Source organism: Octopus sinensis, linkage group LG24 (genome assembly GCF_006345805.1).
Source record: "Octopus sinensis linkage group LG24, ASM634580v1, whole genome shotgun sequence".
In the NCBI taxonomy this organism is placed as follows: Eukaryota; Metazoa; Mollusca; class Cephalopoda; order Octopoda; family Octopodidae; genus Octopus; species Octopus sinensis.
This window is the reverse complement of record NC_043020.1, coordinates 11,388,584-11,408,513: the sequence shown is the minus strand read 5'-3', so window position 1 is coordinate 11,408,513 and position 19,930 is coordinate 11,388,584. Positions and strand designations below refer to the sequence as shown.

Sequence of the window (19,930 nt, the reverse complement as noted above, 5' to 3'; positions counted from 1 at the left end):
CTATCGGCAAATACACTGAGCGTGTACGTTAAGTATGCGTGGTCGATAATGTTAAATACATGCACTGTTATTTCTAGCAGATCTTGTAACCTCATAGCAGTCTCTTCATTGGTAGAAGTTGTTGTTGGCGGTGGAGGTGGATGTGAGATAGTGACGATTGTGGCGATGGTGATTTGAAGTTGTGATATGATGGTGATATTGATGATAATGATGATGATGATGGTGGTGGTGGTGGTAGAGGTTACTGATATAGTAGAGGTAACAGTTGTAATTGGAGTCTGTTCTGCTTCTGTTGAGGTAATATTGTTGATTAGTAGGAGTTTCATGTTGGAGGTAGTGATTAATATCGTTGTGATGGTGGTGAATCAGTAGACACCAATTATTGGGCAGCAAGACACTGAACCAACTCCTGCCCCAAACATTTGTCACTAGAGAGAGAGAGAGAGAGAAAGTCATATGCAAGAATCCCTTTTTTTTTTTGTAACATTGGAGTATGGCCTGAAATAGCTGATCAACCCAAACCCCTGACTGGTCCCAGTTCCTCTTGTATTTTACATTCCTGAAACAAATTCAAGGATGAAGAAGAGTGGAGTATTCGACTTACATTAACCCAGTTTCTCTTTTAGCTTTTGCTTGTTTCAGTCATTGGACTGCAGCCATGCTGGGGACACTGCCTTAAAAAGGTTTTAGTCATGCAAATCGATCCCCAATACTTACTTTAAAATCTGGTACATATTCTGTTGGTCTCTTTTGCCAGTCTGCTAAGTTACGGGGACATAAACAAACACTAGTTATCAAGCAGTGGGGAATGGACATACACAAAAATACACACACACACACATATATTTCTTTACTACCCACAAGGGGCTAAACACAGAAGGGACAAACAAGGACAGACAAAGGGATTAAGTAGATTACATCGACCCCAGTGCCTAACTGGTACTTAATTTATCGACCCCGAAAGGATGAAAGGCAAAGTCGACCTCGGCGGAATTTGAACTTGGAACGTAGCGGCAGACGAAATATGGCTACGCATTTCGCCTGGCGTGCTAACGTTTCTGCCGGCTCACCGCCATATGTGATGGGCTTCCATCCAGTTTCCACCTACCAAATTCATTCACAGGGCATTGGTTGGCCTGGGGCTAAATTAGAAGACATTTGCCAAAAGTGTCATAAGGTGGGATTGAACCTGAAACTCCTTAACCAACTGACTATACCTACATGTAGGCAAAGTCTAAAGGTCAGTGAAGGAAGTATGGGATGTGGTAGTATTTGAAAAGGCCCTGCGAATTGTTAGGCTGGAGTACACAGTGTGTTTTCATACATATCAACTGAGAGGGGGATGGCTTGAGCTGTTTGAAAATGTGATTGGTAGTCATTATTGCCTGGAGCACTCACTACATCCCAAGGTATTTCAGACGAGGAATGCTAAGTTGTAAGGTTAACAGACCTTGGCAAGGAACTTAAAAAGGCATGGTCGTTATAATCTGGTGAGTGAAAGAGAAAGTTAAATTTCAGGTATTGTCATTGTGAGTAACTGAGTGTTTTGCTGGTGAAGATGGATGATTTTCACCAGGTGTTGTAAGATAGGGTCCTATACTTAGACAGGTACAACACACTTTGTGGTGAACTATTTCAATGGGTTTGGTGGCTGTTAGCACTTGGGAAGAATGGAGGGCAAAAGATGAAGACAGACATACACACACAAAGATATATGGCCTAATGGTTAGGGTGTTGCGTTCATGGTTGCTAGGACTTGGATTTGATTGATCAACTGGCTGTACATTATGCTCTTGAGCAAGAGACTTCATTTCACGTTACTTGAGTCTACTTATCTGAAATGGACTAACCTTCCAATGAGGGGGGAATGTTGGCCTGCTTGTCTAGCCAGCAAGGTGGCATCATTCGAAAGCTAAAATGATGAAAAGTGCATTGTGACCAGTGATGTGTAACAACATCTAATAGTCTGGTCAATCACGTAAACTCTCTCTCTGTACACATTATATATACATATATATATAGAAATATTATTATTTCTAAGTCTCTGTAAAGGAGACTAAGGCAGCGGTGCTGGATATTAATAGTTATTGCCAAGCTAATATGGCAGTCCATAAATATAGGACGAAAAAGCTGCTGTTGATTAGCTCCAAGATGTATCTGCATTGAATATGATATACAGATGACTATTTTAATCTAATCCTGCTGAAGTTGCATAGAATGCATATATACATACACACACACTGGCCACAATGAAATGTATCTGCATTGAATATGATATACAGATGACTATTTTAATCTGATCCGGCTCAAGTTGTATATAATGCATATATACATACACACACACTGACCACAATGAAATATATCTGCATTGAATATGATATACAGATGACTATTTTAATCTAATCCTGCTCAAGTTGCATAGAATGCATATATACATACACACACACTGGCCACAATGAAATATATCTGCATTGAATATGATATACAGATGACTATTTTAATCTAATCCTGCTCAAGTTGCATAGAATGCATATATACATACACACACACTGACCACAATGAAATGTATCTGCATTGAATATGATATACACATGACTATTTTAATCTAATCCTGCTCAAGTTGTATATAATGCATATATACATACACACACACTGGCCACAATGAAATGTATCTGCATTGAATATGATATACAGATGACTATTTTAATCTAATCCTGCTCAAGTTGTATATAATGCATATATACATACACACACACTGGCCACAATGAAATGTATCTGCATTGAATATGATATACAGATGACTATTTTAATCTAATCCTGCTCAAGTTGTATATAATGCATATATACATACACACACACTGGCCATAATGAAATGTATCTGCATTGAATATGATATACACATGACTATTTTAATCTAATCCTGCTCAAGTTGTATATAATGCATATATACATACACACACACTGGCCACAATGAAATGTATCTGCACTGAATATGATATACAGATGACTATTTTAATCAGTTGTATATAATGCATATATACATACACACACACTGGCCACAATGAAATGTATCTGCATTGAATATGATATACACATGACTATTTTAATCTGATCCTGCTCAAGTTGCATATAATGCATATATACACACACACACACATCTAGAAGTATGGAATCAGTGATCCACTAAGGCGGGCCACAAATGAAGCACATTTGCTGCCACTGGTAATAGATTTTGTTGTTTTGCTAGTCTGTTGTTACACTATGGTTATACTGGAGTACTGACGTTCAGTAGGGTGAGACAATGATACAGAGGTTCAAAACTCAGTAGGCTCATATTTCATTGACCTCGTCTATCTTGGCCGGATGTTGGCTCAGAATTTCTAAAAAAAACTGTATTTTCTGATTCTATTGAACCTTCGTCATAACCATTATCGTTAATGGTTAATGATGAATAACGGACTTTTACTATTAAGTGTGATAAAAATATATAAAGTATGTGTATATACATGGGTGTATATAGATATCAAACAACAACAAATAAAGTAACAAAAAAGAAAAAAAAAATATATGAATCCAAATGAGTCAGTGTGGATTTGTTTTCAATCTGGCTAACGATCATTAATTAATGATGTCAGTTAGGGGACGGAGAAGAGGGGAGTGAAATGTCTTGTAAATGTTTCTGTTGTCATGGTAATAAAAGTCCGTTAGACATGAACAGGTTTGACGTTGGTGTCTGTTGTTGATTCCGACTGGTCAGATCCACTCCGGCACTTACTGACCAGCAAGTAAACACACAGAATGACCCCACTGGCCGCTGCCAAGATGCCGAAGAGAAGGAAACCGTTCTTGTAGGATCTGGTCACTTCGCTAATAAGACCTGGAAAAAAAAAAAAAGGGAGGTGAAAGGTTAAGACGAAGACATCGTCGCAATGATAATACATGGAATGAAGACATGTGTGTGTGTGTGTGTGTGTGTATACATACATATGTGTGTATACATATGTGTGTGTGTGTATATACATATGTGTGTGTGTATACATACGTGTGTGTGTATACCTACGTGTGTGTGTATACCTACGTGTGTGTGTGTATACATACGTGTGTGTGTGTGTGTATACATACATGTGTGTGTATACATATGTGTGTGTATACATACGTGTGTGTATACATACATGTGTGTGTATACATACGTGTGTGTGTGTATACATACATGTGTGTGTGTGTGTGTATACATACATGTGTGTGTGTGTATACATACATGTGCGTGTGTATACATGTGTGTGTATACATGTGTATATATACATACGTGTGTGTGTATACATACATGTGTGTGTGTGTATATATACATACGTGTGTGTGTGTGTAAACTGATAGTGAGGAAGAAACAACAAATTTACTAACGAGTTTACACAATACTTTTAGCACAGTCATTTGACTGCGGCCATGCTGCAGCACCGCCTTTAGTCGGGCAAATCGACCACAGGACTTATTCTTTGTAAGCCTAGTACTTATTCTATCGGTCTCTTTTGCCGAACTGCTAAGTTACGGGGATGCAAACACACCGACATCGGTTGTCAAGCGGTGTTGGGGGGGAGACAAACACAGACACACAAACATATACCCACACATACATATATATATATATATGACGCCATGATAGATCGTTAGCTACTACACACATTTTTTTTCTCTCCTTGTTTCTCTCTGTGTATCTTTCTGTAGAAGAGCGTACTTATTCTATCGGTTTCTTTTGCCAAACTGCTAAGTGACGGGGACATAAACACACCAGCATTGGTTGTGAAGCAATGCTAGGGGGACAATCACAGACACACAAACATACACGCACATACATATACATATATACGACAGGCTTCTTTCAGTTTCCGTCTACCGAATCCACTCACAAGGCTTTGGTCGGACCGAGGCTATAGTAGAAGACACTTGCCCAAGGTGCCACGCAGTGGGACTGAACCCGGAACCATGTGGTTTGTAAACAAGCTACTTACCACACAGCCACTCCTGCGCCTATATATATATATACATATATACGATGGGCTTCTTTCAGTTTCCGTCTACCAAATCCACTCACAAGGCTTTGGTCGGACCGAGGCTATAGTAGAAGACACTTGCCCAAGGTGCCACGCAGTGGGACTGAACCCGGAACCATGTGGTTTGTAAACAAGCTACTTACCACACAGCCACTCCTGGAGGGATAAGTGAAAGTGTATGTGTGTGTATATTAGGTGGGGGTGGGGTTCATGCTATGTATATTGGTGTATGTTTGAGATGGATAGAAACTGAAAACTTGAAAATAGAAATTAAAAATAAATAAAACAAATAAAATATCATAAAAATGTTTTTTAAAAAAAAATTTGCAGATGAGCATAGGCGCAGGAGTGGCTGAGTGGTAAGTAGCTTGCTTACCAACCACATGGTTCCAGGTTCAGTCCCATTGCGTGGCACCTTGGGCAAGTGTCTTCTACTATAGCCTCGGGCTGACCAAAGCCTTGTGAGTGGATTTGGTAGATGGAAACTGAAAGAAGCCTGTCGTATATATGTATATATATATATATATATATATATATATATATATATGCGTGTGTGTCTGTGTTTGTCCCCCTAGTATTGCTTGACAACCGATGCTGGTGTGTTTATGTCCCCGTCAATTAGCGGTTCGGCAAAGGAGACCGATAGAATAAGTACTAGGCTTACAAAGAATAAGTCCCGGGTCGAGTTGCTCGATTAAAGGTGGTGCTCCAGCATGGCCGCAGTCAAATGACTGAAACAAGTAAAAGAGTAAAAGAGAAAGAGTATGATGTCACTGGAAGTGGGGAGGGTTGAGTCTGAAAGGAGTTTGAGTTCAGAGAGTAAAAACATAGCACTGTTCAAGGCAAAGGCTTGGTGTTGGTGGGTCCTTGGTGTAGAGCAAGGCCAAAAACAGTGAGGTGTGAGGTGAAGTGGCCAGCCAAGCAAAAATGATGGGTGACGGGGATGTTTCTATGTTGGTATGGAAGCGCAATGGCCTAGTGGTTAGGGCAGCGGACTTGCGGTCATAGGATTGCGGTTTCGATTCCCAGACCGGGCGTTGTGAGTGTTTATTGAGCGAAAACACCTAAAAGCTTCAAGAGGCTCCGGCAGGGGATGGTGGTGATCCCTGCTGTACTCTTTCCTGTTTCTGTTGTACCTGTATTTCAAAGGGCCAGCCTTGTCACTCTCTGTGTCACGCTGAATATCCCTGAGAACTACGTTAAGGGTACACGTGTCTGTGGAGTGCTCAGCCACTTACACGTTAATTTCACGAGCAGGCCGTTTCGTTGATTCGGATCAACCGGAACCCTCGTCGTCGTAACCGACGGAGTGCTTCCATCCATCCATCTATGTTGGTGGATGTACAGTAGTTGTTTTGTGAACCGGTCAGCTAGCCGATGGCCTGTCTGACCAACATGAAGACGGTTGCAAAGATTGCACCTGAAACAGTAAATAAGGGTGGAAGACGTGCAGGAGAAGGAGTTCCGGATGTAGAGGGTGTACTGGTTAGATCCAGTGAGGAAGGTGATGTTGATGGATGGGACAGGGGTGGAATTGGAATCAGGAGCCAGGGAAGGACCTGGGTTGGGTGGGAGCGGAGGAGGGAAGGGGGCTACAGAACAGTAGGTTGCAGGCACGTTTGAAAGCGGGTAAGGGTGGGTTGGGGAAAATAGGGAGGGTGGTGGGATCTAGTTAGAGACAATGGAAGGCCCGTAGGATCTTCCGACGAAGGGGAAGTGGGGAGGAGTGGAAGAGGAGGGGAAAAGGAATGCAGTTGGGGAACCAGTGCGGGAAAGGAGAGAGGGTAGTGCTGCATGTTTAGTATTGACAAGCACTATTGTCATGTGAGACATATTTAGTGAAGTATGCGTAAGGAGTGTCCCAGCATGGCCACATGAGCTGAAACTAAATACAATGAAAAAAAAAAAAAAAAATAAATAAATAGGTGCTGGAGTGGCTGTGTGGTAAGTAGCTTGCTTACCAACCACATGGTTCCGGGTTCAGTCCCACTGCGTGGCATCTTGGGCAAGTGTCTTCTGCTATAGCCTTGGGCCGACCAAAGCCTTGTGAGTGGATTTGGTAGACGGAAACTGAAAGAAGCCTGTCGTATATATGTATATATATATATATATATGTGTGTGTGTTTGTGAGTCTGTGTTTGTCCCCCTAGCATTGCTTGACAACCGATGCTGGTGTGTTTACGTCCCCGTCACTTAGCGGTTCGGCAAAAGAGACCGATAGAATAAGTACTGGGCTTACAAAGAATAAGTCCCGGGGTCGATTTGCTCGACTAAAGGCGGTGCTCCAGCATGGCCGTAGTCAAATGACTGAAACAAGTATAAAAGAAAAAAATAAATAAATTATACACTCACCTGCTATATATCCCACGAGGATTGTTGCTAATCCGTAGGTGGTATCTGTTACACCTTGAGCCATGGCAGCTCTTTGAAATCCTATAATCTCAATAATTACACATGTGTAGATACCTGTGGCAGGTCCTTGGAAGAAACCTGCTATGGTGATTATGGCGATGATGCTTTGGAAATTGTATGCAACTGACACCAGGGACACTGTCAATCCAAACAGAGTGAGGGTCACGGCAAAGACTACGGGTGTAGTGATTCTTGTAAATCGGAGCAACAGACTGCAGCTGACCCGTCCAAAGAACGATGGGATGTTGAAGAAAGTCAAAGCCATGCTTGCAACTGATTTATAGCCAAGTTCTATACAGAAATCGGTCAATTGGTTGAAGATTAGAGTCACCAGAGAAAATAACAAGGTGATTCCGAGTAGGAACACCCAAAATTTCTTATCTGCGAAAATGTCTTTACATAACTTCATGGTGATATCATTCTTGTGGATGGAGAGGACGCTGCCGAAATTATCAATGGAGCTTGCTTTAACATCCAAAACAGTTTCTTCACTTTTGAGTCTCAGTTTTGCCCGCCAAATGATAATTCCAAAAGGTACACTGTTCAAAGAAATGGCACCAAGGATTAGCATGGCACCACGCCAAGTGAATTCTGAGATGAGGACTGTTGCGAGAAGTGGGTAGAGTAGAAATCCCAGCGGGACGGACACAGATACAATGGCAATGGCATACGAGCCTCTCTGACCGAAATACAATCCAGTTCCAATGAACGAAGAAATGAAGATAAAACTGCCGCCAATTCCTGTTTCAAAGATTAGAGAAAGTAAAAGACATACATTAGATTAGAATTCATATTTGCAAGAAATTTGTTGTGATCATCATCATCATCATCATCGTTTAACGTCCGTTCTCCATGCTAGCATGGGTTGGACGGTTCGACGGGGATCTGGGTAGCCAGAAGGCTGCACCAGGCTTCGGTCTTATCTGGCAGAGTTTCTACAGCTGGATGCCCTTCCTAACGCCAACCACTCCGTGAGTGTAGTGGGTGCTTTTTACGTGCCACCTGCACTGGTGCCAGGCGAGGCTGGCATCGGCCACGGTCGGATTGGTGCATTTTACGTGTCATCATCATCATAATCTGCTTTCCATGCTGGCATGGGTTAGATTTAATAATGCTTGCAGACAGTTTTTCGAAATCAGTGACGGAAGTTACTAGAAAAACACATATATTTGCATACAGGTTTTCTCTTTCATCGTGATCCGGTGATTACCGCCCGTTGATAAGAGGCAACAACCTCGAAACTGCAGTCCGGTGCGTATCACTTAGCGCTTACGAGAAAGGGATGGCCTCCTTTTGCAAATACCTATTTCTTTATTGTCCACAAGGGGCTAAACATAGAGGGGACAAACAAGGACAGACATAGGTATTAAGTCGATTACATCGACCCCAGTGCGTAACTGGTACTTAATTTATCGACCCCCAAAAGGATGAAAGGCAAAGTCGACCTCGGCGGAATTTGAACTCAGAACGTAGCGGCAGACGAAATACTGCTAAGCATTTCGCCCGGCGTGCTAACGTTTCTGCCAGCTCGCCGCCTTGCATATACCATAAGGGCACAGATAGTGTGTCTAAAGCCAGCTGGAGACGATGATCTCCTGGGTCTAAAAGCTACAGTAACCCCTCCCCCTTTGTGGTTAGCCATATTGAGATGGCTATTATACTTTACATGGGTTAGATGGTTTGACTGGAACCAGGACGGTGAGCTGGCAGAATCGTTAGCACGCCGGGCGAAATGCGTAGCTGTATTTCGTCTGTCGTTACATTGCGAGTTCAAATTCTGCCAAGGTCGACTTTGCCTTTCATCCTTTCGGGGTCGATAAAGTAAGTACCAGTTACGCACTGGGGTCGATGTAATCAACTTAATACCTATGTCTGTCTTTGTTTGTCCCCTCTATGTTTGGCCCCTTGTGGTTAATAAAGAAATAGGTATTTCGTCTGCCGTTACGTTCTGAGTTCAAATTCCGCCGAGGTCGACTTTGCCTTTCATCCTTTCAGGGTCTATAAATTAAGTACAAGTTACACACTGGGGTCGATGTAATCGATTTAATACCTATGTCTGTCCTTCTTTGTCCCCTCTATGTTTGGCCCCTTGTGGGTAATAAAGAAATAGGTTTGACTGGAACCAGTAAGCCAGAGAGCTGCACCAAGGTCCAGTCTGATTTGGCCTGGTTTCTACAGCTGGATGCCCTTCCTAATGCCAACCGCTCCAAGAGTGTAATGGAAACTTTTTAACGATGCAAGACAGTGGAGATTATTTTTGGTATTACGTATAGGCGCAGGAGTGGCTATGTGGTAAGTAGCTTGCTAACCAACCACATGGTTCCGGGTTCAGTCCCACTGCATGGCATCTTGGGCAAGTGTCTTCTGCTATAGCCCTGGGCCGACCAAAGCCTTGTGAGTGGATTTGGTAGATGGAAACTGAAAGAAGCCTGTCGTATGTATATATATATATATATATATATGTATGTGTGTGTATATGTTTGTCCCTCTAGCATTGCTTGACAACCGATGCTGGTGTGTTTACGTCCCCGTCACTTAGCAGTTCGGCAAAAGAGACCGATAGAATAAGTACTGGGCTTACAAAAGAATAAGTCCCAGGGTCGTTTTGCTCGACAGACGAAATACGGCTACGCATTTCGCCCGGCATGCTAACATTTCTGCCAGCTCGCCGCCAACTATAAAGTTGATATGATCCACAGAATATCTATTAAGATATTATTTCGAATGTAGTTGGGTGGTTACAGTTGAGGAGTTTTAAGTATTTAAGGAGGTTGGCTCATTTCCGAGGGCAGCTCATGCAAAACAATAGCATCAAAATAAAATAATGAGGGAGAGAGAGAGAGGGAGGGAGTAAAGGAATGAGAGAGAGAAGGAATAGGGAAAGAGAGGGAGAGAGAAATGGGTAAAAGAAAGGAAAAGAGAGGGAGAAAAGGAATGATAGAGAGAGGGAATGGGGAAAAAGAGAGGGAGAGATAGAGGGAGAAAAGGAATGAGAGACAGAGAGGGAATGGGGGGAAGAGAGGGAATGGGGAAGAGAGAGGGAGAGAAAGAGGGAGAAAAGGAATGAGAGACAGAGAGGGAAGAGAGGGAGAAAAGGAATGATAGAGAGAGGGAATGGGGAAAGAGAGAGGGAGAAAAGGAATGAGAGAGAGAGAAGGAATGGGGAAAGAAGAAAGAGAGAGGAAATGGGGTAAAGAAAGGAAAAGAGAGGGAGAAAGGAATGAGAAAGAGAGGGAGAGATAGAGGGAGAAAAGGAATGAGAGAGAGGGGGAATGCGGAAAGGAGAATGAAAGAAAGGAATGAGGGGATGGGGAAAGAGAGAGAGAGAGGAATGGGGGGGGGAGAAAGAGGGGGAATATGACAGAGGAAGAGAAAGAGCATGCGAGAGAAAAAAAAATATCGAAGAAAAGAAGAAATTGTTACTTACCAGAAAAGATGCCCAGAGTGACAATAAGGGAGATGATGTTGGAGGCAAAGGAACTGGCAATGATTCCACTGGACATCATGAGGGAACCAAAGACGATAATTAACCCACATGGAAATCGGTTGATGAGGAGACCAGTTAGGATTCCTATACCAGACACCAGGAATGGTAAACAATGTTTGAAGGAAGAAGAAAAAAAAGGAAGAAAAAAGAGAAACTGTTAGAAACTATGAAAATGAAGAATTCTGTTAAAATATTTCTGCAAAGATTTTTTAAAAAATTAAAAGAGAAAAAAAAAAAAAAAAAAAAACTCTAAAAGAATTAGAATTTTCATTAAGATTTCTTAATCTACAAAAAGATCTTCTTTTTTTAAATTCAAGTCCAGTAAAAAAGCTCCTTTCATAAGGAGTTGAAATAATAAATGCTTACATAATATATATATATATATATATATACATATATACACAATATATATTATGCTATGAGCTGTCACTTGCAAATGAGAACCGGTTGGTGACATGTACCATGCTTCTGTCAATTGTTTAAGGTGCCAGTGGAGTTACAAGGCAGACAGAGGCACCTTCTTGAATGCCGTCATCCTTTGACATTCCACATTCAGCATGTGACATGTTAAAGGAGAGAGAAAGGGCTGCCCTGGTACACAGCTGGTACTCATTTACAGCTAAGGAAACTGGAGTAATCCAAAATGAAGTGGCTTGCTCAAGAGCACAATGGTGATGCCTGGTCAAGGAGTTGAAACCGTGCCACTATGCTTGTGGACTGAACGCCTTTAACCACCAGGCTAAGCACCATCACATACATTCATACACGCACACATATGTATATATGTACACATACACGCACATATATATATACACTCAGACACATGATATTATATATATATATATATATATATATACACATATATAAAATCATTGCTTAGAAAGGTTTTGGCCATAATTCCTTTATTGGCCCAGTCCATATTTAACTTGGAGTTGTTTTTTTTCGTCATGTTTTAAACCACCACAACCCACTCGGGTAAGGAGTTGTTGCTTGGTTTGTCTGGTAGTTCTTGGGGGAATCTGTCCAAGTTCTGTTTGATTCTTTTCCTTCATTGATTTCTTTCAGAATAACATTGAATACAACAGGAGCAGTTGAAGCGAAAAAAGAAAAAAAGCAGCTTTATTGCAATGTTATATGATTTGAGCTCAATTTTCACTGGGGGCATGTATGGCTCTGGGGCCAAACCTTGGGTGACTTGGAAATTGATATTGACATTGTTTCAGCTGTATTGATAGGGAATATTTTTTTTTTCGCAAATGATGTAGTGCTCATGGTAGCGCTGGATAAAAAAGAAATTTGAGCTTTTTAAGGGGATTCCAATAGTTGAGGCCTGACATGTCATTCGTCATTTTTTAAATGTAATTAGCCTCCGAGGTGTATCAATTCTCATTATGTTTTGTGAAAGGAGACAACAGTATGCAAGGTAATGCCTGGCAAATGTAGAGAAGAGAAGGATCTCCGGACTGGATAGCTCTAAGGATCAATAGGAACATTCTGTGGATCATATCAACTTTATAGTTGGCGGCGAGCTGGCAGAAATGTTAGCACGCCGGGTGAAATGCGTAGCCGTATTTCGTCTGTCGTTATGTTCTGAGTTCAAATTCCACCGAGGTCAACTTTGCCTTTCATCCTTTTGGGGTCGATAAATAAAGTACCAGTTTCCCACTGGGGTCAATGTAATCGACTTAATCCCTTTGTCTGTCCTTGTTTGTCCCCTCTATGTTTAGCCCCTTGTGGGCAGTAAAGAAATACATATCAACTTTATAGTAGATGCGAGTACTCTAACCTGGGTTGTTATCTACACTCGAGTCTTGATATTATCTGATGTTATCCAAGGGAAGAGAATATGCTTGATTATCTCTTTTCCAAAATGGATTAACTCAAACCTTTCTCTATTTAACAGCATGTTTTTTTTTCTGTTTTTGTTCAGGTTTATTTTATTTATTTATTGTTTTGCTCTTTGAATTGCAGCATTTGGATCACACTAGAGTTCCGTTTGGTCACTCACTCCCTTCATGACTTTCTGCAGTTTACAGTTATCTGCAAAGATTTTTATTTCACTATATTTGATGACATTTACTATGTCACTTATGTAAATAATAAACAAAAGATGGCCTAACACAGAACCCTGGGGGTCACCACTATTGACATTTTGCAGATTTTCAGTAAATTCCATTGATCATAACTTTGGGTTCTGTTTGCCAGAAAAGAATTAATCCACAGCAGTGACTTACCACAGACTGATTTTGGATAATATCAGCATAATTTGTGGTTGAGAGTGTGGAAACCTTTACTGAAGTCAAGATATATAACATATATGGATGGGTGCTGCTCGCATCCTTTACATCAAATATTAATTGAAGAAAGAGTCTCTGGACAAAATCAAAAGCAAACTCGATGAACATTAATGGAATTTGTAGCTTTGTGGTACCAGTGCCGGTGGCACGTAAAAAACACCATCCGAGCATGGCTGTTCGCCAGCCTCGTCTGGCACCTGTGTCGGTGGCACATAAAATCACCCACTACACTCTCGGAGTGGTTGGCGTTAGGAAGGGCATCCAGCTGTAGAAACACTGCCAGATCTGACTGGGCCTGGTGCAGCCTTCGGGTTTCCCAGACCCCAGTTGAACCGTCCAACCCATGCCAGCATGGAAAGCGGACGTTAAACGATGATGATGATGATGTTGATGATGAAAGAGTCAAGATTTTCCGTTAACTTCAACAGTATAAATACTTATTCTTTGATTCGCAATATAAACATTTCCTTCCTCTGGGCGAATCGGCAACCTAGGAGCTTATCGGCAGTAGTCTAGTGGAGTGAGTCAATCCTGCCTGTTCAAGCATAGCGGGGATGCGCCACGAGACAGCAGCTCGAGAGAGCTGATGCAGACACGTCTGTATCGTTCAGCTGCTAGCGTCAAAGAGAGAGATACAAGAGAATTTCACTGCTGCTAGTTTTCTGCGTATGCACATGAGGGAACTTCTGGCAGGCCTTCCAGAAGATTACAGCCCTGCGCATGCGTGCTGGAGATCTCCAAGATGACATCACTATAATTTTGGCAGGCCTTCCAGAAGATTACAGCTCTGCGCATGCATGCTGGAGATCTCCAAGATGACATCACTATAATTTTGGCAGGCCTTCCAGAAGATTACAGCCCTGCGCATGCATGCTGGAGATCTCCAAGATGACATCACTATAATTTTGAAAGATGTGTTTACTGATCAGGGGTAGTTGGGGTCTAGTCTCCCTCAGTATCCTTTTGGTTATTAATGAAAGGGCTCCTGTAGAACAGAAGGTGTTCTATTTTTTGACTTCAGCTTACTTAATACTCTTGGGAGGGGATGCTGCTGCTGTTGGAAGTATTTTAAGCAATTTTTTCTTTTTTGCGTGGATTCTCTTTATTTTTGCAATGGATTTTTCTCTCACTTGGGAGCCTGCATCTATTATGGTTGGTGGATCATGTCAGGGTTAGGGTTAGCGCATATACAAGGGACAGTGTGTCCTCAAATAACTGCCAAGTCACTTTGACATCGGAGGAAGTGAGATTGAAGGATTGGTCATGTGATTGCACTCCAGTTCCTTTAAGGTCCATGTTGTCAAATTGGTGCACCGGGGTCAGTGATTTTGGTCTAATCTTAGGATCTCAAATACAGCACTACAAGGTATCATGTCATGGGTTTTTTTTTTTGATTCTGATATTATGAACTGTGATGGTGTGATTGCTAAACTTGAGGTTCAAGACATTTTTGTCGCGCCTCGTTGGCTCAAGTACGATTGGGACAGGAACAAAAAAAGCATTTATAAACTTAAAAAGTGTATCTAGTACTACTTCGTTTGGGGTTGAAATGCAAACTCTTGGTTTCGGGATATTCAAAAACCAATCCACAAAGAGAAAGGTTAAAGTCACCCATCATTATTTCCAGCGTTGCATTGTTGGATGAAACGTTTAACTTTCTGGAGGCACACTCTTCAAAGCAGAATAGAGATGTCTAAAGAGATCAACAGAGACCATCAACAGCCAAGTTTATATACTATAGAATTATAGCCATATACAATATTGGCATTGTGGTACATAGACACTGATTTGCAGTAGCCAGAGGAAAATACATCCTTTACATGGCGCTAAGGGAATCATGGAAGAAATGGTAACACCACCTTTTCTTCAACCTGAACAGTCCACACAAATGGTGGTAAAATCTTTGAAAAAAAATCAGTGGCCTTCACCTCAGAATCAAAATGGAAGTTGTTTGGGTGGGGTTTAGTTAGGATGAAGACGGATTGGGTTTGAGCCGATTGGCAATCCAGACTTCAATATTTGGAATTTTCCATTTTTGTGCACTGATAGATGGGCTGATTCCTGGGCCATTTTGCAGGATTTGATAATAAAATCTTCCCTCCCTCCATGTTTTCAAGGCATCATTCTTTCTCACCTCCCTCTTTGGCCCTATTCTCCACCCCACCCTTTGTTGCTCCATCCCAGTTTCCAAAATTTCAAGCCTCACCCTTCTTCCCTAACCAAATTAAAGATCACTGTTCAATATTCAATTTATTCCTTCAAATCAAATTTCTATCAATTCTTGAAAATAAAATTAATGATTTTTCTTTTTTTAATCTTAGATGATAATGTTTGTGGAATAATTAATTTTAAATGAAATAATATCGGAAGAAAAGAAAAAAGTATTAAAAAAAGGTAAAGAAAATTGAACAAATTGACTTTTAAAAAAATTAATAATTGGAGGTAAAGGAGGGGATGAAACTAACAATAATTTTTTTAAAAATTACAACCAATAAGACAAAATGAGATATATCCAGGAAAAACCCAAAGGAAAAACCCACAGCACCAATTAAGTTAAATGAGGTAGAGTTAATGAATCATAAAATATTGAATATTATGACCCCCCCCCCCAACTGTTTGATACCATTTTATTTAAAAAAAAAAAAATTTTAACCCTTTTAATACCAACCAACCCGAGACCACCCTTTGGTTCCATGAGACAAGCTTCTTGTTTTAAAGTTTTCTAAATCAAAACCTTCCATCAAAATTTCAGGCTAATTTGTGTTCCAAAAACGAGCTTAATAACGACAAAGATATTTTACTAAATTTGTCGTTAGTCAAAAAATTAATTGAAACGAAGACTGTATTTCAAGAGAAATACACTGTCGATTTTAATTCAATGCTTTTTTTAAAAAATGGGATAGATACATGATGAGATCGAGAGATAATTAATCTAATGAAAGCGAGATTGTGTTCAACCAGTTAAACTTCAGTAATCAGAAAGAAAGAGAAAGAGTTTCAATTCTGGTGAACCAGTTTTTTTTTTTGTTTTTTTTAAAGTTGAAAATAAGAAAAAGAGAGAAGAAAAAAAGATGGAAGGCTGATGGTTTTAAGTGAGAGAATAGAAGGCTGTGACTTATACGTCTTTCCCAATGGCATCGTTAAGTGGAAACGATGTGAATAAAGGGTCAAACAGTTACTACCAGAAGAGAATATGGCTCTATTTCACACAGTCACTTCTCCGAAAATTTACCACCATCATTTTAGCATCTGCCATTGTTCTTCAGATTTGGTTTCCCCAAAGAGTTTTACTGCCTGGACTTCAGCATTTACCATTATCATTTACACTCTTGGAGTAGTTGGCATTAGGAAGGGCATCCAGCTGTAGAAACTCTGCCAGATCAGATTGGGGTCTGGTTCGCCAGACCTCAGTCAAATCGTCCAACCCATGCTAGCTTGGAAAGCGGACATTAAATGATGATGATTATTAAGGCAGCAAGCTAGCAGAACTGTTAGCACGCTGGGTGAAATGCTTAGCGGTATTTCATCAGCCGCTATGTTCTGAATTCAAATTCTGCCACGGCTGACATTTCCTTTCATCCTTTCGGGGTTGATAAATTAAGTACCACTGAAACACTAGGGTTGATGTAATCGACTATCCCCCTCCCCCAAAATTCCAGGCCTTGTGCCTATAGTAGAAAGGATTATTATTATTATTATTAAGGCAGTGAGCTGGCAGAATCGTTAGCACACCAAGTGAAATGCTTAGCAATATTTCATCTGTCTTCAGGCTCTAAGTTCAAATGCTGCTGGGGTCTACTTTGCCTTTCATCCTGTTGGGGCCAATAAAATAAGTACCAGTGGAGTACTGGGGAGGTCGATGTAATCAACTAGTCCCCTCCTGCTAAATTTTGGGTCTTGTGCCTACAGTAGAAAGGATTATTATTATTATTATTGTGAAGTTGGTGAGCTGGCAGAATCGTTAGCACGATGGACAAAATGCTTAGTGGCATTTCATCCGTCTTTATGTTCTGTGTTCAAATCCCACCAAGGTCGACTTTGCCCTTCGTCCTTTTGGGGTCACTAAATTGAGTACCAGTGTAGCACTGGGGTCAATGTAATCAACTAGTCCTCTCCCACCAAATTTCAGGCCTTGTACCTTTAGTAGAAAGGATTATTATTATTATTTATGTGACCCCACATTGTACTGTCCTGTCCTGTACTGTCCCCAATGTTTTTAATTTTGTGAACCCTTAGAGGTAAATAAAGACAGCAGCATTATTAGTACTACTATTATTATTTTTGCCCCCTTATTTTAATGTGTCTGCTCAATCTCCATCCTTTCACCCGATATAAACCCCACATCCCACCACACCATTTTTTTGTTTGAAGTTTTTCTTTTGTCACTTGACTTAGTTCCGGCCCTTTCCATCTTGGGTCCTTATGGCCATTAAAAAAAAAAAAAAATTATTGTTGATTATAACAATTAATATTTTGTTAATTTTTTTTAGAAGTAAAAGAGGTAAAAAAAACACAGTTAAAGCATAGAAAAGGTGGGGGTAGGATTAACAAGTGGTGAGAATATATGTGTGTGTATATATATGTATGAATGTATATACACATATATATATACACATATATTTAAATACGTACCTGGAGTGTGTTGTTTAAACTCCTCGGTTATGTCCCTCTACTGCGACTTGCCACACACACACTCACTTGTGGGGGCTCTAAACTTGACAGAATAACCTGCCAATCAGAAACAATATCACACACTGCCATCTGTTGGGCAGTGTTTAAGACAACGGCTCACGCCTTACACAATGGCTTTTGTTGTTGTAGTTTGTTTTGTGGAGGATGAGGGGGAGGGAGGGAGGTGGGGGAGAGAGTTAGAGTGATGAGGGGGGAAGGGAGAGCGATGGAGGAGAGAGAAGGGAGAGTGATGGAGGAGAGAGACACGGGTAAGAGAGAGAAAGAAAAGATAGATTGGGGAGTAGGCAGGGGGGAAGAGAGAAAAGGGGGAGAGAGTAGAGAAAGAGAAGGGAGATTGGGAAGTAGGCAGGGGGAGGGAGAACGAATGGAGAGGGAGGAGAGAGAAAAGGGAGATGGGGAGAGTAGAGAAAGAGAAGAGAGATTGGAGAGTAGGTGGAGAGAGAGAAAGTGAATAGAGAGAGGGGGAAGAGAGAAGAGAAAGAAAAAAAGGGAGATTGGGAAGTAGATGGGGGAAGAGAAGAGAGGAGGGAGAGTGGGAGAGAGAGAAGTAACAGAGAAAGAGAGGAGGGAGAGAGAGTAATATATATATATATATAGAGAGAGACAGACAGACAGACAGAGAAGTAAAGAGAGTGATTTTGGTTTGCTAGTGTAACAGTGTATATAGATGTGAAAGGGTCAAAGGAAAAGAGAGAGAAAGAAGTTAGGGTCCGAGAGAAACAGGGTACATAGAAAAATAGATATGTATCGTGTTGGAAGGAAGACAGGGAAAATTTGGAGTTACAGAGTAACTGTGCAAATTATGAGAAAGAGAGATAGACAGACAGACAGAGTGATGAAAAGAGGATAGCTATAAAGGTAGGTACATAGATAAATGGCTCGAGAGATGGGAAGAAGGAGAGGTCATAATTTGAAGTTTAGGTATAGCAATAAATAAATAGCAAATAAATGAGGTTTGAGTTAGAGTGCAGGTGAGAAGATAAAACAGAAGAGAAATATAGTTGCAGTTGTTGTTGTGTTCAGTGTCATAGTGGAGTTTATTGTTGTAAAAATGTTAGAGTGTTTGAAGGCGGTGGTAGTTATGGTGTTGGTTGTGTCAATTGTTGTAATGTTGGAGCTGTAATAGTTGTGGAATTGGTGGGTTGACTCTGACAGACTTTCTTAACCCTTAGTACACTGTATTTTCTCTAGAATTGTTTTACTCTGCCACTGTCCTGTTACTACAGGGGAGAAAACTCACATTGTGATATGATGCACCTACAGTGTGCTAAAGGTTAATGAAAGAGAATAATAATAATAATAATAGAAGATATACTGTATTATATTGCATATAAAAGTCTTTTCTGTAAACACTGTTCATCTTATACAGAGATTATCTTAAATGAAAAAATTAGGTAACTTCTACAAAGTCAGTCTCAAAACTCAACAAAACTGGTGAAACATTGCTTCTGTGTGTAGAATACCCTGTTTATGCAAATGGAGTACAGTGTATTCTAAACAGAAACACAGTATTCTACATACATAGAAACATTGTTCTCTATAGATAAAACGCACTGTGCTCTCTCTCTACACTGAAACATCATGACCCTGGGTAGAAGGATGCGATCTGTTAATTCTGCCATTTATGAAGTTTCTGCTTTGCTTATTAACAAAGAAATAATGAAAACACTGTATTCATACACACATGTCCTTATACACACACACACACATGTCCTTATATACACACACATACATAAGCTTATATTTATGTATGCACAGATGAATGTAAATTAACATGTACATGTGAGTGTATAGTTCTACACACATGCATGAAGAGTGTCATTTTACAAGAATGAATAACGTGTATTATACACACACTCACATTTACACGTAATGATTAGCATATATATATTCTTAAAATGTTCCGGCACATTCTAGGATGAATATGCTAACAGCTTTTTTTCTTTTTTTACAACAGTTGTGTGTTCATAACATACTTGATTCATCAGTACAAA

General features: G+C 40.5%; 1 protein-coding gene across 1 annotated transcript in view; it reads right to left on the bottom strand.

The window, feature by feature from the left end:
* Nucleotides 1–1,073: 1,073 nt before the first annotated feature.
* LOC115223767 (monocarboxylate transporter 6-like) overlaps nt 1,074–19,930 on the bottom strand; it is a 66,922-nt gene continuing 48,065 nt past the window's right edge. Inside the window, exons 3-5 of the mRNA XM_029794420.2 lie at nt 10,888–11,031; nt 7,401–8,201; nt 1,074–3,877 (exon numbers count right to left, since the gene is read on the bottom strand). Of these exons, the coding sequence (XP_029650280.1) occupies nt 3,705–3,877; nt 7,401–8,201; nt 10,888–11,031 (1,118 nt within the window). The 3' untranslated portion in view covers nt 1,074–3,704. The remainder of the gene's footprint in view (nt 3,878–7,400; nt 8,202–10,887; nt 11,032–19,930) is intronic.